The following is a 27523-nucleotide window of genomic DNA, read 5'->3' as shown; positions in this document are numbered from 1 at the left end:
GCATTGGAATGTATTTTTGTTATACAATGTGTAGCTTTTGAGCTGACAAAAGTGGTTTGTGATGCTGAAATAATAGAGCTGGGAATCTCAGGGTAGTCCGTGATACGATGATACACATATATTGTATATTGTTTATCTATCGTGAGGTTCACCATCAGAGTTGTTTGCCATATCAATATATATATATATCGCTGCTTACAAACATGCATGATATATGTTTGTATGCCTCCGAAAATATTTTCGACGGGAAAAGTCACAGAGGTAAATGTTTGGCATTACTGCTAACTTTATAGCTATAAAGACGACGTCAAGCGATGATAAACGACGCGTCCTGGAAGACGCCGGAGGTTGTTGTGATTTTGAAGATGCAGATATATATACATGGGGATAGGTTAATTGGCAACACTAAATTGGCCCTAGTGTGTGAATGTGAGTGTGAATGTTGTCTGTCTATCTGTGTTGGCCCTGCGATGAGGTGGCGACTAGTCCAGGGTGTACCCCGCCTTCCACCCGAATGCAGCTGAGATAGGCTCCAGCACCCCCCCGCGACCCTGAAAGGGACAAGCAGTAGAAATTGGATGGATGGATAGATGAACGAGGTAGCAGCGTGAGGTTATAAAAAAAAAGGGGGTATTTATTGATAAGTGAACAAAAAGCGAAAGCAGACTATGAAGAAAACAAAACAAAACTGCTGAAACCCAGCAAAACACTCACGGGAAATGTGGAGCAGACGGCGTCCACAAAGTAGTGCGTATTAGACTTATCATCAAAAGGCTCCTCTGTAGTCCAGGGAACAGATAATAGCATCATCAATGTCCCGACAACGAAGGTAAGAAAAAGGATCAACTTAAATAGTCTTGATTGAAAACAGATGAAGGGAAATGCTCAAAAGTGAAGCAGCCACGGGAAAACACCAACAAAACCGCCAAAATAAAAGCACAGGACAGGAACTAAAACACTAAACACTAACAAAAGGCAACATAAGCCGTGACAGACGACCAGAATTGATGTAGCTCATAATAGAAGAGTCACAACTGTGCACGATACGCTGCTCCGCTTTCAAAACGAACCATTTCTATTTTCAACTTTTTACTTTTTCTGATCTTGTTTTGCAGCCTTGCCATGCCCTCTTAACAGCCACTACTCCCAATGCACCGCCCCCTGCCCTCCGACCTGCTCTGATCTTTTCCCGATTGTTTGCCATCTGCCGCCCAGCGCCTGCGTGGAAGGCTGCCAGTGCGATGCCGGCTTTGTCCTCAGCGACGGCAAATGTGTGCCGCTCAACAAATGCGGCTGCCTGGATTCAGATGGAGAGTACCATGATGTGAGTTTTAAAAACAGTTGCCAATGTTTTTTCTTTTACATTTATTTTATAATAATATTTAAAGTATGTTGTTATACACAACGTTACTTGTATATTGTCAAATGATTTCCTCCTTATCATTATGATTGTATTATATTTAACGATATGTATTTTAAATTCGCCCTGAGACCGGTAGGTTGCGAGTTCAAACCGAGTCATACCAAAGACTATAAAAATGGGACCCATTACCTCCCTGCTTGACACTCAGCATCAAGGGTTGGAATTGGGGGTTAAATCACCAAAAATTATTCCCGGGTGCGGCCACCGGTGCTGCTCACTGCTCCCCTCACCTCTCAGGGGGTGATCAAGGGTGATGGGTCAAATGCAGAGAATAATTTCACCACACCTCGTGTGTGTGTGACAATCATTGATACTTTAACTTTAACTTAAATATACTTTATATGATATTTGATTATGTGTGCATGTGTTTGATGATTAATGAATCATTTACAAAACAATAAAAAACTTTCACTGAAAGAAAAATATACAAAACCCAAAACTAGTGAAGTTGGCACTTTGTGTAAATGGTAAATAAAAACAGAATACAATGATTTGCAAATCCTTTTCAACTTATATTCAATTAAATAGACTGCAAGAACAAGATATTTAATGTTCGAACTGAGAAACTTAATTTTTTTTTGCAAATAATCATTAACTTAGAATTTATTGGCAGCAGCACATTGCAAAATAGTTGGCATTTTTACCACTGTGTTACATGGCCTTTCCTTTTAACACCACCAAGTAAACGTTTGGGAACTGAGGAGACCAATTTTTTATGCTTTTAATGTGGAATTCTTTCCCATTCCTGCTTGATGTACAGCTTAAGTTGTTCAACAATCCGGGGTCTTCTTTGTCGTACTTTACACTTCATAATGCGCCACACATTTTCAATGGGAGACAGGTCTGGATTACAGGCAGGCCAGTGTAGTACCGCACTCTTTTACGACGAAGCCACGCTGTTGTAACACGTGGTTTAGCATTGTCTTTCTGAAATAAGCAGGGGCGTCCATGAAAAAGACGTTGCTTGGATGGCAACATATGTTGCTCCAAAACCTGTATGTACCTTTCAGCATTAATGGGGCCTTCACAGATGTGTAAGTTACCCATGTCTTGGGCACTAATACACCGCCATACCATCACAGATGCTGGTCTGAACTTTGTGCCTCTGACAGTCCTGATGTTTTTTTTCCTCTTTGGTCCGGAGGACACAACGTCCACAGTTTCCAAAAACAATTTGAAATGTGGACTCGTCAGACCACAGAATACTTTTCCATTTTGCATCAGTCCATTTTAGATGAGCTCGGGCCAAGCGAAGCGTTTCTGGGTGTTGTTGATAAATGGCTTTCGCTTTGCATAGTAGAGTTATAACTTGCACTTACAAATGTAACGACGAACTGTAGTAACTGACAGTGGTTTTTCGAAGTGTTCCTAAGCCCATGTGGTGATATCCTTTACACACTGATGTTGCTTTTTGATGCAGTATCGCCTGAGGGATCGAAGGTTGCGGCCTTGCCGCTTACGTGCAGTGATTTCTCCAGATTCTCTGAAACTTTTGATGATATTACGGACCGTAGATGGTGAAATCCCTAAATTCTTTGCAATAGCTCGTTGAGAAATATTGTTCTTAAACTGTTCGACAATTTGCCCACGCATTTGTTCACTAAGTGGTGACCCTCGCCCCATCCTTGTTTGTGAATGACTGAGCATTTCATGGAAGCTGCTTTCATACCCAATCGTGGCACCCACCTGTTGCCTGTTCACCTGTGGGATGTTCCAAATAAGTGTTTGATGAGTATTCCTCAACTTTCTCAGTCTTTTCTGCCACTTGTGCCAGCTTTTTTGAAAGTATCTTGTCTTGGCAGTCTATTCAATTGAATATAGGTTGAAAAGGATTTGCAAATCATTGTATTCTGTTTTTATTTATGATTCACACAACGTGCCAACTTCCCTGGTTTTGGATTTCGTATTTTTAATACATTATTAAAAATGATTAAACAATTTAGAGTAACCAAATTATGCATGTAAGCAGGGCCGTAATTAGGATTTGACAAATACCGAGGTCAACAATTGGTGGTGCAAAAGGAGCTTTGAAAGGCTGATTCATGTTTATCCCAGCATCATATGAATAATATTACCTCGAGCAACAGAGTGAATTTCCAGAATAACAAAAGCTTTCATTGAGGCAGAACTATATCGTGTTATATTATCTAACATCTCAGACAATCGGCATGATTTTCTAAAAGTGCGCTTTTTTTAATCAATATGCTGAAGTTGAGCATATTAAACAATTGTAACATACCAAAAGTTCCACCAGGACCGGGATTCAAATTCAAAGCCTTCTGCTTCACATGGCAAGCACTAATGACGCCCGCCACAAAGAAGCAGAGGACGAAAATCTCTCCTCATATTCTAATCAGTGACACGTTAGGGGTAAAAATTTCATAGGAAGCGCCTTGTCATTCAATAATTTACATATTAATATGCTTCTTCCCGCAAAACGGGCCCCCCACTGATCGCGAAGCCCTACGCCAGAGCTGGGCAGATATTTTGACTCGGGGGCCAAAATGTGTCTGGGGTGGGGCCAATGTGTATGTGTGTATAAATGATATATACAAATTTAGCTGTTAAAATCTGCTGAACAGTATGTGTGTTTGGGTCCCTTTTTTTCCAGGAACACTAATACCAAAAGTCACAACATCTGATAGAATTCTAAAAGAGTTATAAATAGACCACTTCAAAAAAACGGAATGGAATTTTACAGTTTTTACTGAATGGGAGACCCAAATTGTACATTAAAAAATTAAGAAAGCGGGATTTACAATATTAACTATGAACGATAAAACACTGAATATTAACAACATATGAACGTCGCTCCTATTTTACTTCTCAGACCAGCTCATCCATAGACGTCTTTTGCAATCAAGCAAAACACAACAAAAATGTAACAAACAGCAAAATATGAATGCAAAGAGTAATAAACACCTACAATATACAACAACCTACTCAGTGGCCTTGTGGTTAGAGTGTCCGCCCTGAGATCGATAGGTCGTGAGTTCAAACCCAAGTCGAGTCATATCAAAGACTATAAAAATGGGACCCATTACCTCCCTGCTTGGCACTCAGCATCAAGGGTTGTAATTGGGGGTTAAATCACCAAAATGATTCCCGAGTGTGGCGACCGCTGCTGCTCACTGCTCCCCTGACCTCCCAGGGGGTGGAACAAGGGGATGGGTCAAATGCAGAGAGTAATGTCACCACACCTAGTGTGTGTGTGTGTGTGTGTGTGTGTGTGTGTGTGTGTGTGTGTGTGTGTGTGTGTGTGTGTGTGTGTGTGTGTGTGTGTGTGACTATCAGTGGTACTTTAACTTTAACTTTAATATGATTGTGACAACTCTGTGTCGCAGGGTTCTCTCCAGGACCGACAAACTGTTTTTCTTTCTTTCCAGTTCAAAAGTATTTTTCCTCTTTCAGTTGAACAAGTCTTTCTCCTTCCCTTCTCTCTCGCCTTCCGGCTTCCCTCTAGCTTTTCAGCTCCCCCTCTGCTGTCACTAACGCTGCTAATAAAGAGACAGGTGATTAGATAACTCGTTCCAGCTGAGACATTCACTCACCTGTCATCTGCTTCACAGCCGGCTCCTGCACATGCCCCGTTCCACAGGCGACCACGGGACGCCCCCTCCACAATGATATATTAACACTTTTATGCAGAAATTTGTTGTAAAAATGTGCTTGCGCATCTGTTCCTGACGCACGCGTTTGGGGCTGGCTGCTCTGAAAACAAACCCCGCCCACTCTGCTTTGTTCCTCGTCTGAGCTGCTGTGACATACATTACCGTAGTAACTCGTATAACACCCAAAAGCGCAGATTCCAACCATTGAAATACTTACAATCATTTAAAAACAGCACGGCATATCATAATGGCGGCTACAGTTTTGATGTTAAAGGTTTAAAAACATTATGTAGAACGTCCGGCGGGCCGGATTGAAAATCTTAACGGCCCTACGCTAAGGAGACACCTGACTGACTTGACATTAGTTGTTTGATTTAACATTAATGTTATGTTGGCAACACATTTCTGATCAAATAGTGTTTAAAGTAAAAGTAGACTTCATTGCGTTACGTTGTTGGAGTTGTGACCAAAGATCGTATATTGAGAGAGGATGATCTACCGCATAGTGATGTACAAAGCACACAAAATCACTTTAAAAAAATAGCGTGACCTAGTTACGGCCATGCGTGCAAAATGTCATTATTAAAGCAATGTGGAACATGTCTTTTGCAGGTGGGAGACTCGTGGCTGACGGACAGATGTGTTGAGAAGTGCGTGTGTGACCTGGGAGGCCTGATCACCTGCAGGATCCACAGCTGCGACTCCAACTCGGTGTGCGCCCTGGACAAACTTGGAGACGTCTACTGCAAGCCTGCCAGTGAGTCGCGAGGGTGTATGATGATACTGCGTGATGTCATATGGTATCATTGCTGTAAAGTTGGTATTCTCATTTTGGAAGAGTCTTCTGGTTTCGGCACTTCCAATCTACTACCACCTACTTTTAGTGGTCTGTAATATTGGTAGATCAGCATGAACACCTCTTGTTGGTGCTAACGTTACTATTCAAAGCTCACGAGAACAGGCAGGACTGTAAATAATATACTTCTCGGACCAAAAACAAAAACATTTTTACCCTACAAGCACTGACTTTCAGTGGTCTTTAAAGAAGCCATATGTTATAATTGAATGTCAAGTCATCATTACATGGCCCTGATATGTCAAAAGGCATTATTAAATCATGTTATTTTCAAATACCTCTATAACTGCTGTAGTTCAGCCGGTATATGCTCATTTCAAAATTAGATTTACAGCCCCGAAATATTATTGTTTTCATTTCGATGCCCCACCCTCCACCGTTTGACCAATTAGAAAGTCTGTGAGTGTGTCACATCCAGGTTGCCAGTCACGCACCGTCATCTTCGTCTGGCTGCTGCCACTGGTAAAATTACTAAACACGGTAAATATAAAAGGCCTCGTTACAATTCTCAACTTATTCATGACGAAGCCAGGAACAAAACGAGGATTAGTATCCGGGATGCCTTTGAAAGATGGAGACGATTGAAGGCGGAGAAGATTATTTCATCTGATGTCAAACTTGCTAATTTCCTAAATAAAAACATAATTGTTATGGTTTAACCGAGGGAGATGACGGCTCAGACACCAGGGGGCAGTAATGTTCAATAATTTATTATATATATAGTCAATATATGTAATAATAAACAATACTAACTAATAAACTAAACTAAGGAAATGGAGAGTGTCAAAACCCAAGAGTGTGTGTGCGTGAGGCTAGGTGTGTAGTTAGCTGAAGTGTATGTTACCAAGTGTTGAGAGCGAAGGAATGGTGGTCCAGGGCAGGGAAGAATCACCAAGGGCAAAACTCGGGAGGGCACTGAGGGAGGACAAACAAGAAAGTCAGGCACGAAGGGAAAACGCAGAGGGAAAACAGAGAGCATCAAGCTAAAGTAGGCTTACGGTACACCATTGAGAAACTAAGTTCCCGCCCGGATCCTTGGGTCCACTGGTCCTTTATTCAGCTCCCTCTCATCAGGTCCAGGTGCGCTGATTGCAGATTGTCTCCAGCTGCGGCGACGCGTGCGCGCGGCAAGCGCAGGAGCGTGTCCTGTGGAGCTCACAGCGGAGCTTCTAGGTCATGGGTGTCAAACTCTGGCCCGCGGGCCAAATTTGGCCCGCCGCATAATTTCACTTGGCCCTTGAAGCGATATCAAATTAACACTAGAGCTGGCCCGCCGATTATTTTCAGCGGCGGTGCCGCGGTAACACCGCATTCATCGCTAATTGTCATACTTGCAAACCTTCCTGGGAGTCTCTCAAATTTCAGTGCCCCCCCCAAACATTGTCACGTCCACTTTTCACCCAGTCCAACGAATACTGGCTTAGTCACATAATATGTGCGGCTTCAGTAGCACGCACACACACGTAAATGCAAGCATACTTGGCCAACAGCGATACAGGTTACACTGACGGTGCACGTATAAATAATTTTAACACTGTTAGAAATATGCGCCACACTGTGAATCCACACCAAACAAGAATGACAAATACATTTCTGCAGAACATCCGCACAGTAACACAACATAAACACAACAAAACAAATACCCAGAATCCCATGCAGCCCTAACTCTTCCGGGCTGCATTATACACCCCCCGCCCCCCCAATCCCGCCCACCTCAACCAACGCACGGAGGGGGGGTGTATATTGCAGCCTGGAGGAGTTAGGGCTGCATGGGATTCTGAGTATTTGTTTTGTTGTGTTACGGTGCGGATGTTCTCCAGAAATGTGTTTGTCATTCTTGTTTGGTGTGGGTCCACAGGGTGGCGCATATTTCTAACAGTGTTAAAGATATTTATATGTGCACCGTCAGTGTAACCTGTATCACTGTTGGCCAAATATGCATTGCATTTACGTGTGTGTACAGACGTCGCACACATTTGGTCTACAGAAGTCGCACACATTTGGTGCACAGAAGTCGCACACATTTTGTGATCGGGCCGGCACGTTGTTGGAATGGGTGAAAAAGCGGGCGCGACGACAGCTCGTAGAGGACGCTAAACGCAGTGCCTTTAAAGCACACACCCCAAGACTGTGGTCCAGGTGGACTACGAGGTATTATGATTAATGAACAACTTGATTGGTTAATGGAAGTTGCTTCAGCTCAAAGCCTGAGCCCCGACATTAATGAACTAGCATCCAAGAAAAGATGGCAGGTATCTGGCTTGGGCACATCAGATTAGATCAGTGTGTTGCAAACTGAGAAGTTTAAAATCCTGAATGGTTGTTTTATTCATTGTTATTTTATTTTCTAATTTATTAGCCTGTGGAAAAAGTTAATGTTGATGTTTACCTCAGAAGGCTGCAAATAAAAAAAAGGCATTACATTTTTATTTAAATTATATTTGATATGCCATTGATATTTTTTAATTATTATTATTATTATTTGAAACTCGATTTTGCATGTCACTATAAAGTTATATAAGCCTTGCTTGTTCAATATTTAATGCAAAACTTGTTTGGGTCCCTATTAAAAGGTTAATTTGTTCAACCTTGGCCCGCGGCTTTGTTCAGTTTTAAATTTTGGCCCACTCTGTATTTGAGTTTGACACCCCTGCTCTAGGTGCTCCCGCAGAGGAGGGAGAAGCAGACTGCGCGTGTGCTGTAACAATAATACAATGATTTGCAAATCCTTTTCAACCTATATTCAATTTCATACACTGCAAAGACATGATACTTAACATTCGAACTGAGAAACTTTATTTTTTGCAAATATTAGCTTATTTGGAATTTGATCCCTGCAACATGTTTCAAAAAAGCTGACACAAATGGCAAAAAAGACTGAGAAAGTTGAGGAGTGCTCATCAAACATTTATTTGGGACATCCCAAAAGCAAACAGGCTAATTGGGAACAGGTGGGTGCCATGATTGGGTAAAAAAAATGCTTCCATGAAATGTTCAGTCATTCATAAACAAGGATGGGGCAAGGGTCACCACTTTGTGAACAAATGCCAAATTGTCCAACCGTTTAAGAACAACATTTCTCAACGAGCCATTGCAAGGAATTTAGGGATTTCACCATCTATGGTCCGTAATATCATCAAAAGGTTCAGAAAATCTGGAGAAATCACTGCACATAAGCGATGATATTACGGACCTTGGATCCCTCAGGCGGTACTGCATCAAAAATCGACATCAGTGTGTAAAGGATATCACCACATGGGCTCAGGAACACTTCAGAAATCCACTGTCGGTAACTAAAGTTGGTCGCTACATCTGTAAGTGCAAGTTAAAACTCTACTATACAAAGCGAAAGCCATTTATCAACAACACCCAGAAACGCTGCCGGCTTTGCTGGGCCCGAGCTCATCTAAGATGGACTGATGCAAAGTAGAAAAGTGTTCTGTGGTCCACAGTCCACATTTCAAATTGTTTTTTAAACTGTGGACGTCATGAACAAAGAGGAAAATAACCATTGTATTGTTATAGGAGCAAAGTTAAAAAAAAACAGTATCTGTGATGGTATGGGGGTGTATTAGTGCCCAAGGCATGGGTAACTTACACATCTGTGAAGGCACCATTAATGCTGAAAGGTACATACAGGTTTTGGAGCAACATATGTTGCCATCCAAGCAACGTTATCATGGACGCCCCTGCTTATTTCAGCAAGACAATGCCAAGCCACGTGTTACAACAGCGTGGCTTCATAGTAAAAGAGTGCAGGTACTACACTGGCCTGCCTGTTGTCCAGACCTGTCTCCCATTGAAAATGTGTGGCGCATGATGAAGCGTCAAATACGACAACGGAGACATCAGGCAAGAATGGGAAATAATTCCACCGGAAAAGCTTAGAAAATTGGTCTCCTCAGTTCCCAAACGTTCCCAGAGGCTATGTAACACAGTGGTAAAAATGCCCGTGTCAACTTTTTTGCAATGTGTTGCTGCCATTAAATTCTAAGTTAATGATTATTTGCTCCAAAAAAAAAAAAGGTTTCTCAGTTCGAACATTAAATATCTTGTCTTTGCGGTCTATTCAATTGAATATAGGTTGTAAAGGATTTGCAAATCATTGTATTCTGTTTACAAATTACACAACATGCCATTTTCTCTGGTTTTGGGTTTTGTACATCAACAATATGATTTGCCTGAGTAGCTGGACAGGACAAAAAAAAAAGTTTCTGGTCGGCCGCTCTACAATAGCACGGGGATCCATATGGCCACATTCGTCACAGTTTACCTGACACATGAAACGTGACAAATGTGTGCGCGGGCAGATGGCAGTAGAGTGTTGCTATGAAAAGTGCCGCTTTCCATCATTTTCAGCAGACTGCATTGCAAAATGATCAAAACCCCCCTACAGGAATGGGGTCACATGAATCCCTTGCCCACGCCGCCCCACTTTTGCTGCTATGCCACTTTTAAAGCCGTTTTGTATGAAACTTACAAGGTCAAAGGATTAGTTTGCGATATTAAAAGAAAAACATACAAAAAATAAAAATAAAAGTATTAATATTTCAAGGAAATAAATCTTCCACGAAGGGACTCATTTCTGGACGATAACCTTGTTGACACCACAAACCCTTGTCTTTGCAGAGTTCGACAAGTGCAGCGTGTCAGGGGACCCTCACTACCGAACTTTCGATGGTTTTGCGCATCACTTCCAGGGCCCGTACACTTACATCCTGACTCGGGATCACGACCTGCATGGCTCGCTCGTGCCACTGACGATACGGGGTAAGAACATCCGACGCGGTGGGAACAAGAGGGTGTCCTTCCTGGACCAGATGTATGTGGATGTTTACGGCGTCAACATCAGGTTCCTGCAGAAGAAGGCAGTCCTGGTGTGTATTTGTCTTGGGTTCTTTTTTCACGGCCTAAACATCGACATGTAACATGCTCGATGTTGTTTAGGTGAATGGGGAGAGCGTTTCGCCACCTCTCAGCCCGGTTCACGGGTTAACCATCACGATGAACTCCAGACAGGTGCAGTTAGCCGCCGACTTTGGACTCACGGTGCGCTTCGACGGGAAAAGTCGTGGAGGTAAACCACAGAAAACGTCAACAACTTGACATCCTGGATTGTGACATTTCTCCCCATCTGTCAGAGATCATTCTACCAAGCACCTATCAGAACGCCGTGAGAGGGCTGTGCGGAAACTACGACGACATCGCCAGAAATGAGTACATGAAACCGGACGGGATGCTAGTCGGGAACCTGAATGAGTTTGGAGAAAGCTGGCGCGTTAGCGACAGACTGTTTGACGGTCCCGGAAGTGATGAACCTCCAAGCAGCGCACAGCTTTACAGGTACAGCACAACTTTTGTGCAATGTGAAAAATTTAAATAACTAGATGAGGCAACTTGCGTGTGGATGCTCCAATGCTGAAGTTGAACTGAAATGCTGACAGAATATAGTATGAATGTAAGAATAGTTTGAATGTAGAAGAGTTTGAATTTCCAGGAAAACCGGAATTTTGTTTGGAACTTGGGAAAGTGTTAGTTTGAATGTCCAGGATGAGTGGAATGTTTTGATCTTGGAATGGTTTGAATAGGTTGAAAAATGTGGGAATTGTGCAACATGGAAAAATGTCCCATTCATTTTAATGGGAACTTCCTGGAAATGTTGGGATTTTGGGAAAAGCGGGATTTTTAAAAAAAAATGATTAGGAGCATTAATGAGTGGAATGTGTTGATGTTGGAATTGTTTGAATAGGTTGAAAAATGTGGGAATTGTGCAACATGGAAAAATGTCCCATTCATTTTAATTGGAACTTCCTGGAAATTTTGGGATTTTGGGAAAAGTGGGATTTAAAAAAAAAAAATGATTAGGAGCATTAATGAGCTGAATTGGTTGGTGTTGGAATCGTTTAAATCGGTCAAGAAATGTTGAAGTCGTAACAGTTTTTTAATTGAAAAACTGTTCAGGACATTCAGGAAAACCGGGAATTTTTTAAGTTCTTAAACCAACTTGGTTTTTTGTCCTGATTAACCCTGTAAGACCCAAATATAGAAAAACCTAAAAAAAAATAAAAAAATTCACCTTTCAAATTTTGTTGTACGTGGCATTTGATGCAGAAATTGAAGAGTTAAAAAAAAAAAAGCTTATGTTGTTTTTAGAGAAATGTTGTAATATTGCAACATTGGGCTTTGATGAGAGCAGAATTTCTGTATTTGTACTCACGTTGTCTGAACAACTAAGGGTTCATTTGCAGGGTTGATTGCTTACTTATCCCCATAACGGTATATACCATTAATAATAATCACACATTAGTTATATTTTTATGAAGTCATCTATTACAAATATAAAAAATATGAAACAAGATAAAACTCTTAAAAAACGCTTTTCCCCCTCCTTTTTTCTTTAAATTTTTTTTTTTTAGGCTAAATAAAAAATAAAAATTTAATGACATTGGTAATGAACACTTTCATTGGTGGTGAAAGTCCTAAAAACAGTCCCTGTCGTCTGTAAAACAAAGGCGAACATCACACTTTCTGCATTGTGTGTTGGTGTATCATGTATTGCAGTGTCTGCAGCATCATCATCTCATCCACAGAGTTGCGCTCTTCTGGTACCACCTGCAGGCATTTCTGTCTGAATGAATCAAGCCAGAGTCTGGGTTTCCATAGTTTGTCTTTCTTTGCCGTCTCAGATACTGTCATCTTGTTTACAAAATGTAATGACGTCAACAGGGATTAGAATCTGTTGTGTGGCATCACACCAGCAACAGGTGGTGGACCAAGTGCTCAGGGTAGACAATAGTGTCTGCCTGGTAAGTCGTTTTGGACAAAAGTAATAAGGTTAGAAAAAAACAGCAATTCCTGGAATTTTTTTGAAAATGGAAAAATTGTTGTTTGAATTTCCAGGATGAATTGAATGTGTTGATGTTGGAATGAATGAAATAGGTTGAACAATGTGGGATTGTGCAACTTGGAAAATGTCCCATTCATTTCAATGGGAACTTCCTGGGAATTTGGGAAAAGCTGGATTTTTTTTAAATGATTACGAGCATGAATGTCCTGAATGAGCTGAATTGGTTGGTGTTTGGAATCGTTTAAATGGGTCAAGAAATGTTAAAGTAGTAACAGTTTTTTAGTTAAAAAATGGTATTACGGAATTTCGGGAAAACCGCAAATTTTTTAAGTTCTTAAATCAACTTGTTTTTGTGTCCTGACTAAGAGGAATGTTTTGACAGTGGAACGGTTGAAATTAGTTGAAAAATGTGAAAGGAGTCATCGCACTTAAAAAGGTTGGAAATAAGGTAAGAAAAAACAGCAATTCCTGGAAATGTGTTGAATGTGGAAAAATTGTTGTTCGAATTTCCAGGATGAATTGAATGTGTTGATATTGGAATGATTTGAATAACTTGAACAATGTGGGAATTGTGCAACTTGGAAAATGTCCCATTCATTTCAATGGGAACTTCCCTGGAATTTGGGAAAAGCGGGATTTTTTTTTAAATGATTAAGAGCATGAATGTCCTGAATGAGCTGAATTGGTTGGTGTTGGAATCGTTTAAATGGGTCAAGAAATGTTAAAGTAGTAACAGTTTTTTAGTTAAAAAATGGTATTACGGAATTTCGGGAAAACCGGGAATTTTTTAAGTTCTTAAATCAATTTGTTTTTGTGTCCTGACTAAGAGGAATGTTTTGACAGTGGAACGGTTGAAATGAGTTGAAAAATGTGAAAAGAGTCATCGCAATTAAAAAGGTTGAAAATAAGTTAAGAAAAAAACAGCAATTCCTGGAAATTTGTTGAATGTGGAAAAATTGTTGTTTGAATTTCCAGGATGAATTGAATGTGTTGATGTTGGAATGATTTGAACAGGTTGAACAATGTGGGAATTGTGCAACTTGGAAAATGTCCCATTCATTTCGATGGGAACTTCCTGGGAATTTGGGAAAAGCGGGATTTTTTTGAAAATGATTAAGAGCATGAATGTCCTGAATGAGCTGAAATGGTTGGTGTTGGAATCGTTTAGATTGGTCAAGAAATGTTGAAGTAGTAACAGTTTTTTAGTTAAAAAATGGTATTACGGAATTTCGGGAAAACCGGGAATTTTTAAAGTTCTTAAACCAGCTTGTTTTTTTGTCCTGACTAAGAGGAATGTTTTGACAGTGGAACGGTTGAAATGAGTTGAAAAATGTGAAAGGAGTCATCGCACTAAAAAAATTTGGAAATAAGGTTAGAAAAAAAAGGAATTCCTGGAAATGTATTGAACGTGGAAAAATGGTTGTTTGAATTTCCAGGATTAATTGAATGTGTTGAAGGTGGAATGGTTTGAATCGGTTGAAAAATGTGGGAATTGTGGAAGTTTGAAAAATGGATAATTCATTTTGAATGGGGAACATGTCCCCAAAAACTGTGATTTCTAAGAAATCCGGGATTTTTTTTTAGAAATGTTAAAGGAGAGCACATAATTCCCGAACAGGCTGAAAATAGGACAGTTTGAATCGGATAAAAAAGGTGGGAGTTGTGGAACTTTGGAAAATGTCCCATTCATTTCAATGGGAATTTCTTGGAATTTTGGGAAAAGTGGAATTTTTTTTGAAAATGCTAACATTTTTAATTGAGAAATTGTATTACGGAATTTCGGGAAAACAAGGAATTTTTCCAGTTCAAAAAACAACTTAGTTTTTTGTTCTGATTAAGAGGAATGCTTTGACGGTGGAGCGGTTGAAGTGGGTTGAAAAATGTGGAAGGAGTAGTGGACAGAAAAAATTGTAAAAAAGGGTTTGAAGAAACGGGAATTCTGTGAATTCCTGGAATATTTTTTTTATTTGAAAAAATGATAGTTTGAATGTCCAGGATGAGTGGAATATGTTGAAGGTGGAATGGTTTGAATCGGTTGAAAAATGTGTAAATTTTGGACGTTTGAAAAATGGCTAATTCATTTTGAATGGGAAAAATGTCCCGGAAAACCTGGAATTCTGGGAAATCTGGGAATTTTTGGAATTTGTCAAGGGGAAAGCCCACGATTCCCGAGTAGGCTGAACAGTTTAAAGTTTGAACGGTTTGAATCGGATGAAAAATGTGGAAGGTAAAGCGCGCCAAAATCTGGAGAAGAAGAAGAAGAAATTGAAGAATTTTGGTGTTACTTCCAATTACTTGGAAGAAATACGATTTGTGCATCAATAAAAGTGCAAGGTTACGAGACAAAAGCTGTAATGAGTATTACATCAAATTTACCAGTGTTTCTGACATGGGAAATGAGAGAGTTGAAACTTTACTGCATGGGTGTCAAACTCTGGCCCGTGGGCCAAATTTGGCCCGCCGTGTAATTTCACTTGGCCCTTGAGGCGATGTCAAATTAACACTAGAGCTGGCCCGCCGACTATATTCAGCGGCGGTGCCGCGGTAACACCGCATTCACCATTAATTCTCATACTTGCCAAACCTCCTGGGAGACTCTCAAATTTCAGTGCCCCTCCCAAAAATCGTCATGTCCGCTTTTCACCCAGTCCAGCGATTGCTGGCCCAATCTCATAATATGTGCGGCTTCAGCACGCACACACATGTGAATGCAAAGCATACTTGGCCAACAGCGATACAGGTTACACTGACGGTCCCGTATAAATAACTTTAACACTGTTAGAAATATGCGCCACACTGTGAATGCACACCAAACAAGAATGACAAACACATTTCAGGAGAACATCCGCACAGTAACACAACATAAACACAAAAAAAACAAATACCCAGAATCCCATGCAGCCCTAACTCTTCCGGGCTGCAATATACACCTCCACTACCTCCAAACCCCCCCCAACCCTGCCCGCCCCAACCGACGCACGGGGGGTGTATATTGCAGCCCGGAAGAGTTAGAGCTGCATGGATTCTGGGTATTTGTTTTGTTGTGTTTATGTTGTGTTACGGTGCGGATGTTCTCCCGAAATGTGTTTGTCATTCTTGTTTGGTGTGGATTCACAGTGTGGCGCATATTTCTAACAATGTTAAAGTTATTTATACGGGACCTGTATCGCTGTTGGCCAAGTATGCCTTGCATTTACGTGTGTGTGCGTATAGAAGCCGCACATATCTTGTGACTGGGCCTGCACGTTGTTGGAATGGAAGAAAAGCAGACGTGACGACAGCTCGTGGAGGACGATAAACACAGTGCCTTTACAGCACGCCCCCAAGACTGTGGTCCGGTAGGACTACGAGGTAAAATGACTGATGAACAACTTCGTTCGATAATGAAAGATGCCTCAGCTCAAAGCCTGAACCCCGACATTAATGAACTAGCATCCAAGAAAAGATGGCAGGTATCTGGCTTGGGCACATCAGATTAGATCAGTGTGTTGCAAACTGAGCAGTTTAAAGTCCTGAATGGTTGATTTATTCATTGTTATTTTATTTTCTAATTTATTAGCCTGTGGAAAAAGGTAATGTTGATATTTACCTCAGAAGGCTGCAAATAGAAAAGAGGCATTCAATTTTTATTTAAATTGTATTTGATATGCCATTGATACTTTTTAATTATTATTATTATTATTATTTGAAACTCGATTTTGCATGTCACTATAAAGTTATATAAGCCTTGCTTGTTCAATATTCAATGCAAAACTTGTTTGGGTCCCTATTAAAAGGTTAATTTGTTCAACCTTGGCCCGCAGCTTTGTTCAGTTTTAAATTTTGGCCCACTCTGTATTTGAGTTTGACACCCCTGCTTTACTGTAATAAAGTACAATACTACCGTCATCAAAATAAAAATGCAACTTTACACAAATGCAGCAAGTTCAAAGCAAATGTCATACGGTTATGAAATAGTCGTAATAATACAAGAATAAAGTGTACTATTACGGGAAAAAGTCATAACTTTAGATAAACAAAGCTACAAAATAACGTTACGGGTCATCGGCACCGCTTTTTGCTGTGGGCAATGTGGGCGACACACACACAAAAGATCAAAACAACACTTGCCACTTTTATAGACTACCGCCGCCATAACCATTTTTATATGGAGTTCCCAGTACAAAGGGGAACGCGCCATAAAAGTCCGGACTGCAAATGCTTTGTGCATATAAATAATGTCAGTTGTCAACAAACACGGGTTGAAAAATCTGCTACAGTCTGAGCACTAAATTCCTACTATGTTCATTATTTGCTGCATGTACACAACTGGTGTGTCATCATAACTGGAACTGTTCAGGTGGTATTGGGATGATGCAAAATAAGCCTTGTATGTGAAATATGAAATTGTTTACTGCAGGAATAATTTTTATGCTCCATAGAGTATTTTTTTTTTTTGTTAGCTCTCGTCATGGATTTTATTATTAGTTTATTAGTTATTTATTATTGTTTTATTTTATTATTAGATTATTAGTTATCAGATCTTTTTTTTTTACATTTACATTGGTGTTTATATACTGTAATTCGTGTATGTGTGTATATATATATATATATATATATATATATATATATATATATATATATATATATATATATATATATATATATATGTATGTATATATATATATATATATATATATGTATATGTATGTATGTATGTATGTATGTATGTATGTATATATATATATATATATATATATATATATGTATATATATATATATATATATATATATATATATATATATATTAGGGCTGCAACAACTAATCGATAAAACCGATTAAAATCGATTATAAAAATAGTTGGCGATTAATTTAGTCATCTATTCGTTGGATCTATGCTATGCGTATGCGCAGAGGCAATTTTTTAAAATGTTTTTATTTATTAATTTTTTTAAATTTTTTAAAATAAACCTTTATTTATATACTGCAACATGTACAAACAGCTGAGAAACAATAATCAAAATAAGTATGGTGCCAGTATGCTGGTTTTTTTCAATAAAATACTGGAAAGGATAGAAATGTAGTTTGTCTCTTTTATCCGATTATTAATCGATTAATCAAAGTGATAATCGATAGATTAATCGATTATCAAATTAATCGTTAGTTGCAGCCCTAATATATATATATATATATATATATATATATATATATATATATATATATAAAATAATAATAATATATACAAATAATAATATAAAATAATATATAAATACAAAAAAAAATGTTCGTGTTACCTTTTTGTATTTAAGATTATACAATAAAATAATACAATATAATGTTGTCAAGCGTTGATAAACGGTGCGTCGTGGAAGACGCAGGAGGTTGTTGTGATTTTAGGATGCGAACGAACGAGGTAGCAGAGTGCAGTAGAAAATGTATTATTTATTGATAAAACGAACAAAAAGCGAAAGTAACGGGGAAGTGCTCTGACTGGACAGGCTATGACGAAAACAAAACAAAATGCAAAACACTTACAGGAAATGTGGAGCAGATGGCGTCCACAAAGTACGGATGTACTTGCGCTTAGCATCAAAAGGCTCGTCTATGGTCGAGAATCGATAGCAATGTCCCGACAACGAAGGTAGGGAAAAGCATCAACTTAAATTGTCTTGATTGCAAACATAAAACAGGTGAGCAGAAATGCTCCGGGACAGAACTGAAGCAGCCAGGGGAAAACACCAACGAAACTGGAAAAGCCGCCAAAATAAAAGCACAGGACAGGAACTAACATAATACATTGAAGAACACGAACACAACGCAACATAAGGCACGGCCTGGTGTAACCAGCTGTGACAAATATAATACATTGTTGTTCAAGGGTAAGTCTTTTGTGTGTGTGTGTGTGTGTGTGTGTGTGAGGGGGAGGGGGTGGGGGGCAATAGATGGTTGCCCAGGGCGTACATCTAACCAAGACCGCCTCTGCTCTCTAAGAAGCAGCGCCCGAAAGCAGCGATCGCTTTCTTGTGACTGCAAGGTTGATAGTGGAATCAGACCCCTTTGAATGTAATCGTCAAATCTTTGACTATTTGAAGACAGCCCTAGAAAGAAGCAAAATAAATATATAATAAAATATATATATTTATAACAATTATGTTCCAAAGCTTCAAAGTGACAAGGAAAAAGTTGTACAGTAAAAGGACGATGACGTTGCAATGTTACTGGAAAAAGCTGCAAAGATGCGAGATCAATCAATCAATCAATGTCAATCAATGTTTATTTATACAGCCCTAAATCACCTATGTCTCAAAGGGCTGCACAAGGCACAACGACATCCTCGGTTCAGATCCCACATCAGGGCAAGGAAAAACTCAACCCTGTGGGATGACAATGCCTTGGAGAGGACCGCAGATGTGGGTGACCCCCCCCCCCCCCCAGGGCAATGGATGTCGAGTGGGTCTAGCATAATATTGTGAAAGTCCAGTCCATAGTGGATCTAGCATAATAGTGAGAGTCCAGTCCATAGTGGGGCCAGCAGGAGACCATCCCGAGCGGAGACAGGTCAGCAGCGCAGAGATGTCCCGAACCGATGCACAGGCGAGCGGTCCACCCCGGGTCCCGACTCTGGACAGCCAGCACTTCATCCATGGCCACCGGACCTGTGCCCCCCCTACCCCCCTCCACAAGGGAGAGGGGGGCAGAGCAGAAAAGAAAAGAAACGGCAGATCAACTGGTCTAAAAAGGGGGTCTATTTAAAGGCTAGAGTATACAAATGAGTTTTAAGATGGGACTTAAATGCTTCTACTGAGGTAGCATCTCGAACTGTACTGGAGCCCGAATAGAAAGCGCTCTATAGCCCGCAGACTTTTTTTGGGCTCTGGCAATCACTAATCAGCCGGAGTTCTTTGAACGCAGATTTCTTGCCGGGACATATGGTACAATACAATCGGCGAGATAGGATGGAGCTAGACCGTGTAGTATTTTATACGTAAGTAGTAAAACCTTAAAGTCACATCTTAAGTGCACAGGAAGCCAGTGCAGGTGAGCCAGTATAGGCGTAATATGATCAAACTTTCTTGTTCTTGTCAAAAGTCTAGCAGCCGCATTTTGTACCAACTGTAGTCTTTTAATGCTAGACATAGGGAGACCCGAAAATAATACGTTACAGTAATCGAGACGAGACGTAACGAACGCATTAATAATGATCTCAGCATCGCTAGTGGACAAAATGGGATGAATTTTAGCGATATTACGGAGATGAAAGAAGGCCGTTTTAGTAACACTCTTGATGTGTGACTCAAACTACCCAGATTCTAATGTTTAAAATGTTTTGAATATATGTATTTGTTTGTCTTGTCCAGGCGAAAAAGGGACACAGAACCAGATTCAGGCTTTGAGACGTCCGACTGTTCTGAGGATGAGCTGACCATCTATAACGACACCGCTAAATGTGGAGCACTCGCTCAGCCGACTGGACCGTTTTCTGCCTGTCACGCGATCTTACCACCTACAAGCTACCAGGAGTGAGTACGACTGTCATTTCAGCATAACAAGAACAGCAACAAGACTTGTAATAATAATGATGAGTATTATTGTTACACTATAGCGACTGTGTGTTCGACCTGTGTGCTGAGAAGGGCAGTGAAGAGTTACGCTGTGCGAGCTACGAAGCTTATGCTGCTGCCTGTCAGGAGGCAGGAGTCCCCCTGGGACCATGGAGGCAACAACTAGCCTGTGGTAACGTGATGATTTTGTTTTTCCGTTCCTTCTACCATACAATTTTTAAGGCTACTCAATGAAACATATTGTAGCATTTTGGTGGAGCGCAGTGGGTTCTTTGATGAATTAATAACAAAAATGAAGTAACAATCTGGTGAAAGAAGTGTAATGTTGTTATTTGTGAGAATAAATTGGAGAACATTCAAAAAGTTGTGAAACAAAGTTGTAATATTATAGCATTCAGGTTGCAACATTTATGAGAGCACTGCCATTACGAGATTAATTCATATTACATTTAGAGATGTCCGATAATATCGGACTGCCGATATTATCGACCGATAAATGCTTTAAAATGTAATATCGGAAATTATCGGTATCGGTTTCAATAAGTAAAATGTATGACTTTTTAAAACGCCGCTGTGTACACAGACGTAGGGAGAAGTGCAGATCGGCAATAAACCTTAAAGGCACTGCCTTTGCGTGCCGGCCCAGTCACATAATATCTACGGCTTTTCACACACACAAGTGAATGCAAAGCATACTTGGTCAACAGCCATACAGGTCACACTGTCAGACACGGCCAGAGTATGGACTGGATTCTCACAATATTATGTCAGACCCACTCGACATCCATTGCATTCGTTCTCCCCTGGGGGGGGGGGACCCACATATGCGGTCCTCTCCAAGGTTTCTCATAGTCATTCACATCGACGTATCACTGGGGTGAGTTTTTCCTTGCCCTAATGTGGGCTCTGTACCGAGGATGTCGTTGTGGCTTGTGCAGCCCTTTGAGACACTTGTGATTTAGGGCTATATAAATAAACATTGATTGATTGATTGATTGACACTGAGGGTGGCCGTATAAACAACTTTAACACTGTTACAAATATGCGCCACACTGTGAACCCACACCAAACAAGAATGACAAACACATTTCGGGAAAACATCCGCACCGTAACACTACATAAACACAACAGAACAAATACCCAGAACCCCTTGCAGCACTAACTCTTACGGGACGCTACAATATACACCCCCCGCTACCCCCTAACCCCCACCCCACCTCAACCTCCCCATGCTCTCTCAGGGAGAGCATGTCCCAAATTCCAAGCTGCTGTTTTGAGGCATGTTGAAAAACAATAATGCACTTTGTGACTTTAAAAATAAATATGGCAGTGCCATGTTGGCATTTTTTTCCATAACTTCAGTTGATTTATTTTGGAAAACCTTGTTACATTGTTTAATGCATCCAGCGGGACATCACAACAAAACTAGGCATAATAATGTGTTAATTCCACGACTGTATATATCGGTATCGGTTGATATCGGTATCGGTTATTAAGAGTTGGACAATATCGGATATCGGCAAAAAAGCCATTATCGGACATCTCTAATTACAATTCATAATATTACAACAATGAAGTAGCAAGAAAATTACGAAAAAAGCTAACGAGTCGCAATTTTACTAAACGGTCCATGACGAGGAAGGTTGTAGTGATTTTAAATGCAGACGAACATGGCAGCATGCAGTAAAAAAAAGGATATTTTATGATTAGACAAACAAAAAGGGAGCGCAACAGGGAAATGCTCTGACTGGATAGACTATGACAGTAGCAAGGGATTGGTATTCCATGCAGTCATATTGACTTACAGCACTTCCCCCTCTCTCTTCCAGAGTTGCAGTGCCAAGCGAACAGCAGCTACTTGTCCTGCATGTCGCAGTGCCCCTCTTCCTGTGCCGACCTGGCGGCCCCTTCGCAGTGTGATGTCACTTCCTGCGCGGAGGGCTGCCAGTGCAACGCTGGCTTCGTCATGAGCGAGGGCGCGTGCGTGCCATATGCACAGTGCGGCTGCATGTTCCTCGACAGATACTACCCCGTAAACACCTCATTAGTCTTCTTCAGGCCACGATCCTTTACATAGTTAGTCACATCCGTATTTGTCTGCACTTCCAGCTGAAGGAAACCTTCGTGACAGAAGACTGTTCTCAGGCATGTACATGCACCGCCACTGGCGTCGTGTGCCTGGACAAAAGATGCCAGGAGGGATACGTCTGCACTGTCTACAACTACAAACGCGACTGCCATAAAGGTTAGTACCAATAATAACGTTGTGACTTTACAAGGGGTAAAATGAGAATGAAGTCATTGAATAAAGACAAGAGTTGTAATGTTACAATAAAGTCATACAGTTAGAAGAGTCGTAATGTTACCAGAAATTGGAATAGCAATAGAAAGATGAATAGCTCCCAACATTTGGCGCTTGAATGCCGGAAGATACACCCTCATTAAAATGCCTAACATTCAAATATAAAAATACAAAATCAAAGGATTGCCACCCCACTAATCAGATTTCTGACAGAACCATAACATTTTAAATAATATGCACTCGAAATCTCCAAAGGGCTCACCCATAGAAGTCGGGTGCAGTGTGAGCTGGGCGGCAGTCAAAGGCTGGGCCCTTGGCGGTCCGACGAGCGGGGGTGGCAATACTTGTTGCCCCGCGGCTCAAAGTCTGCACGTTGGAGTTTAACCCGGTGGACGAGAGGGTAGCTTCCCTCAGCCTCCGAGTGGGAGAATGGGTCCTAACTTTTTGTTTGTGCTTACGCACCAAACAGCAGCTCAGAGTGCACACACTTTTTGGAGTCCCTAGAAGGAGTACTGGAGAGTGCTCCCTCTGGTGATTACCTTGTTCTAATGGGGGTCTTCAACGCTCACGTTGGCAACGACAGTGAGACCCGGAGAGGCGTGATTGGAAGAAACGACTGCCCTGATCTGGACCAGAGTAGTGTTTTGTTGTTAGACTGTTATGCTCGTAACAGATTGTCCATAACGAACACCATGTGCAAATGTAAGGGTGTGCATATGTGCACTTGGCACCAGGACACCGTAGGCCACAGTTCGACGACATTGTGGTTGTATCATCAAATTTGCGGTATCATGCTTTGGACATGCACCTGGGGATAGGTTGATTGGCAACACTAAAATTGGCCCTAGTGTGTGAATGTGAGTGTGAATGTTGTCTGTCTATCTGTGTTGGCCCTGCGATGAGGTGGCGACTTGTCCAGGGTGTACACCGCCTTCCACCCGAATGCAGCTGTGATAAGCTCGAGCACCCCCGCAACCCCAAAAGGGACAAGAGGTAGAAAATGGATGGATGAATGCTTTGGACACTCGGGTGAAGTGAGGGGCAGTTTTCAACCGATCACCACCTGGTGTCGAGTCAACTCCGATGGTGGAGGAGGATGCCGGACAGACCTGGCAGACCCAAACGCATTGTGAAGGTCTGCTGGGAGCGTCTGGCAGAGTCTCTCATCAGAGAGAGTTTTAATTTTCACCTCCGGAAGAACTTCGAACATGTGACGAGGGAGGCTTTGACAGGCATACTCTCGCTCTCACGCCAGCTCCCACAACCTCTTCTCCCCGGTTGCTGCTTAAATAGAGTGACAGGTGATTAGATAATAAGGTCCACCTGGGCCATCTACCCACCTGTCGTTGACTTCGACACACCCCGCTTTGCTGCAGGCCTGCAGGCCACGCCCCCCTCCACATGAGTCCTTTTGGCTCATGGGACTCCGGAGGCAGCGGACAGGTACCGACAGGCCAAGTGGTGTGCGGCTTTGACGGTTGTAGAGGCAAAAACTCGGACATGGGAGGAGTTCAGAGAAGCCATGGAGAACAACTTCCGGACAGCTTCAAAGCGATTCCGCCGCCTCAGGAGGGGGAAACAGTGCACTGTCAACACCATGTATAGTGGGGACGGTGTTCTGCTGACGTCGACTGCGGATGTTGTGGATCTATGGAAGGAATTCTTCGAAGACCTCCTCAATCCCACCTCCACGTCTTCCAATGAGGACGTAGTGCCTGGGGACTCTGTTGTGGGCTCTCCGGTTTCTGGGGCTGAGGTTGTTTAGAAAGTTCCTCGGTGGCAGGGCCCCGGGGGTGGATGAGATCTGCCCAGAGTTCCTTAAGGCTCTGGGAGCTGTGGGGTTGTCTTGATTGGCAAGACTCTGCAGTGTTGCGTAGACATCGGGGGCGGTGCCTCTGGATTTGCAGACCGGGGTGGTGGTTCCTCTAATTAAAAAGGGGAACCGCAGGGTGTGTTCCAACTATCGTTGGATCACACTCTTCAGCCTTAATGGTAAGGTCTATTCAAGTTTACTGGAGAGGAGGCTATGCCGGATAGTCGAACCTCGTATTCAGGAAGAGCTGTGTGGTTTTTATACTCTCGGATTCAGGAGGAGCTGTGTGGTTTTTATACTCTCGGCAGGATCCTTGAGGGTGTATGGGAATTTGCCCAACCAGTCTACATGTGTTTTGTGGACTTGGAGAAGATATTCGGTCCTGTGGAGAGTATAGTGTGTCGGACCGCCTGATTGTGGCGGTCCGCTCCCTGTAGGATCAGTGTCAGAGCTTGGCTCGCATTGCCGTCAGTAAGTCGGATCCGTTTCCAGTGAGAGTTGGACTCCGCCACGGCAGCCCTCTGTCAAACATACCTCAATGTGGTACCGTCCAAAAAATTAAGAAATTAAATATTGGAATTTACAATTTGCAGCACCGAACAGAAGCCATAAAGCGGGAGTATCGCTCATAGTTGGTAGATTTCACCGGGGGTGGTCCAACCTTGTCTCACGAGATCTAGCTTCTCTTAAAATGTCCTTCCTGAACATTGCCTTGCAAGTATATATTTGCAACCTAATCAATGTTTTGCTCTCCTTCGGCCATCTTGGGTTAAAAAAGCGAATAGTTATCAGATTTCTCTTTTAGCCAAGTGTGGCTGCCGTGTGGCTTTGTTGATTTGCATAGCACTTCCTGATTTCACTACTCACAACTTTTGAGACTGTCATGAGTCACAGGAGACGTTAATCGCACGTTTAACGTGCTGCATCCTAGGGACAACAACTCGTGATCTGATTGGCTATCGCAACTGTCTATCGACGGTATGTGCTCCGTTAACCACAGACACCGCTTTGTTGCTTCAGAAGGTGTCCAGCAGTTTTCACACAGGGCTGGCAACTAGCTGGCTGAATTCTGATAGGATAAAAGCTCTAACGTAAAAACAGCAACACTGGCACCTATTATGACATGAATATGATGAATGCTTTTATATGTTTAAGGAAAGTAAATAAAACATTAAATTAACTTTTAACTTTGCTAGGCCAGCAGAGAAGGTCTTGCTGGCTGGCCCACCACTGCTAAAACTAAAAAGTCACGAGACAGGCAACCTTTTAGCGGAGCTGTCGTCATTTGGATTTATGTCTACAATCACAAGTTGCTGTTTTATCGCAACAAAAGTCAAAAAGTTATGAGAGTAACAACTGGTAACATTTGTACCTTTACTAGCACCGTTTGAAGAAAGAAATTGCAAACGCACAATTTCAAGTTTTGCAAAGATGCAACATTGCAAGAACAACTTTGTATGCGACGAAGTCAGAACTTAAAGGGGAACATTATCACAATTTCAGAAGGGTTAAAACCATTAAAAATCAGTTCCCAGTGGCTTATTTTATTTTTCGAAGTTTTTTTCAAAATTTTACCTATCACGCAATATCCCTAAAAAAAGCTTCAAAGTGCCTGATTTTAACCATCGTTATATACACACCCGTCCATTTTCCTGCGACGTCACACAGTGATGCCAATACAAACAAACATGGCGGATAGAACAGCAAGGTATAGCGACATTAGCTCGGATTCAGACTCAGATTTCAGCGGCTTAAGCGATTCAACAGATTACGCATGTATTAAAACGGATGGTTGTAGTGTTGAGGCAGGTAGCGAAAACGAAATTGAAGAAGAAACTGAAGCTATTGAGCCATTTCGGTTTGAACCGTATGCAAGCAAAACCGACGAAAACGACAAGACAGCCAGCGACACGGGAGAAAGCGAGGACGAATTCGGCGATCGCCTTCTAACCATCGATTGGTATGTGTTTGTTTGGCATTAAAGGAAACTAACAACTATGAACTAGGTTTACAGCATATGAAATACATTTGGCAACAACATGCACTTTGAGAGTGCAGACAGCCCATTTCAGGCGCGCTAAGAACATGTATTTTTCCACGATTTCAGCACTCAGGTTAACCATACCTAAATAGACACAAAATACTGCATTACACAAGACTACCCGAATGTACTCGAATGATAGAAAAAAATAAATGTTTTTAAGCTAAATTATTGGTAAACACAGTTTATGTATAATAATTTACGTAAAACCGCGAGTAATGAATAAAGTTTTCATCAATTAATATATTCTGTAGACATACCCTCATCCGCTCTCTTTTCCTGAAAGCTGATCTGTCCAGTTTTGGAGTTGATGTCAGCATCTGCTTTGAGTGTCGCAGGATATCCACACATTCTTGCCATCTCTGTCGTAGCATAGCTTTCGTCGGTAAAGTGTGCGGAACAAACGACTGACCATTTCGTCGGCTTTCCCCACAGCCTCGTATTTTGAACAAATTTCGTCCAATTTCTTGCCACTTTCGCATCTTTGGGCCACTGGTGCAACTTGAATCCGTCCCTGTTCGTGTTGTTACACCCTCCAACAACACACAGACGAAAGTGAGAAAATGACGGATTGCTTCCCGATGTGACGTCACGTTGTGACGTCATCGCTCCGAGAGCGAATAATAGAAAGGCGTTTAATTCGCCAAAATTCATTCATTTATATTTCGGAAATCGGTTAAAAAAATATATGGTCTTTTTTCTGCAACATCAAGGTATATATTGACGCTTACATAGGTCTGGTGATAATGTTCCCCTTTAAAATAATTAAGTCAATTTACAGAAAAAATATACATTTTCCGTGAGTAAAGTTGCAGTACTCAAAAGTTCAGCTGTTAGGAAATAAACGTTAAAGTCCACATTAAATCCACAGCCCAAATGTGTGCTATGTACCGTATTTCCTTGAATTGCCGCCGGGTATATAGTATGCGCCTGCCTAGAATTACCGCCGGGTCAAACTCGTTTCGCAAAATAATTAGCGCATGCTTAGCATTACCGCCGGCTCAGGATTAACGCCGGGTCAAACTCGTTTCGCAAAATATAATTTTTATTAGCGCATGTCTACAATTTCCGCCGGGTCAAACTCGTTT

At 41.5% G+C, this 27523-nt stretch overlaps 1 protein-coding gene across 2 annotated transcripts in view; it reads left to right on the top strand.

The window, feature by feature from the left end:
• zanl (zonadhesin, like) overlaps positions 1–27523 on the top strand; it is a 161317-nt gene that overhangs the window by 114949 nt on the left and 18845 nt on the right. For both annotated transcript variants that reach the window (XM_061961199.2, XM_061961198.2), the window contains exons 80-88: positions 1116–1324; positions 5647–5791; positions 10520–10767; positions 10838–10967; positions 11032–11233; positions 20076–20237; positions 20321–20451; positions 22109–22311; positions 22389–22524. In XM_061961199.2, coding sequence (XP_061817183.2) covers positions 1116–1324; positions 5647–5791; positions 10520–10767; positions 10838–10967; positions 11032–11233; positions 20076–20237; positions 20321–20451; positions 22109–22311; positions 22389–22524 — 1566 coding nt within the window. The remainder of the gene's footprint in view (positions 1–1115; positions 1325–5646; positions 5792–10519; positions 10768–10837; positions 10968–11031; positions 11234–20075; positions 20238–20320; positions 20452–22108; positions 22312–22388; positions 22525–27523) is intronic.

The sequence above is a fragment of the Nerophis lumbriciformis genome, linkage group LG05, assembly GCF_033978685.3.
Source record: "Nerophis lumbriciformis linkage group LG05, RoL_Nlum_v2.1, whole genome shotgun sequence".
Lineage (NCBI taxonomy): Eukaryota > Metazoa > Chordata > Actinopteri > Syngnathiformes > Syngnathidae > Nerophis > Nerophis lumbriciformis.
The sequence above is the reverse complement of the archived record's forward strand: the minus strand, read 5'-3'. Positions and strand labels throughout refer to the sequence as shown.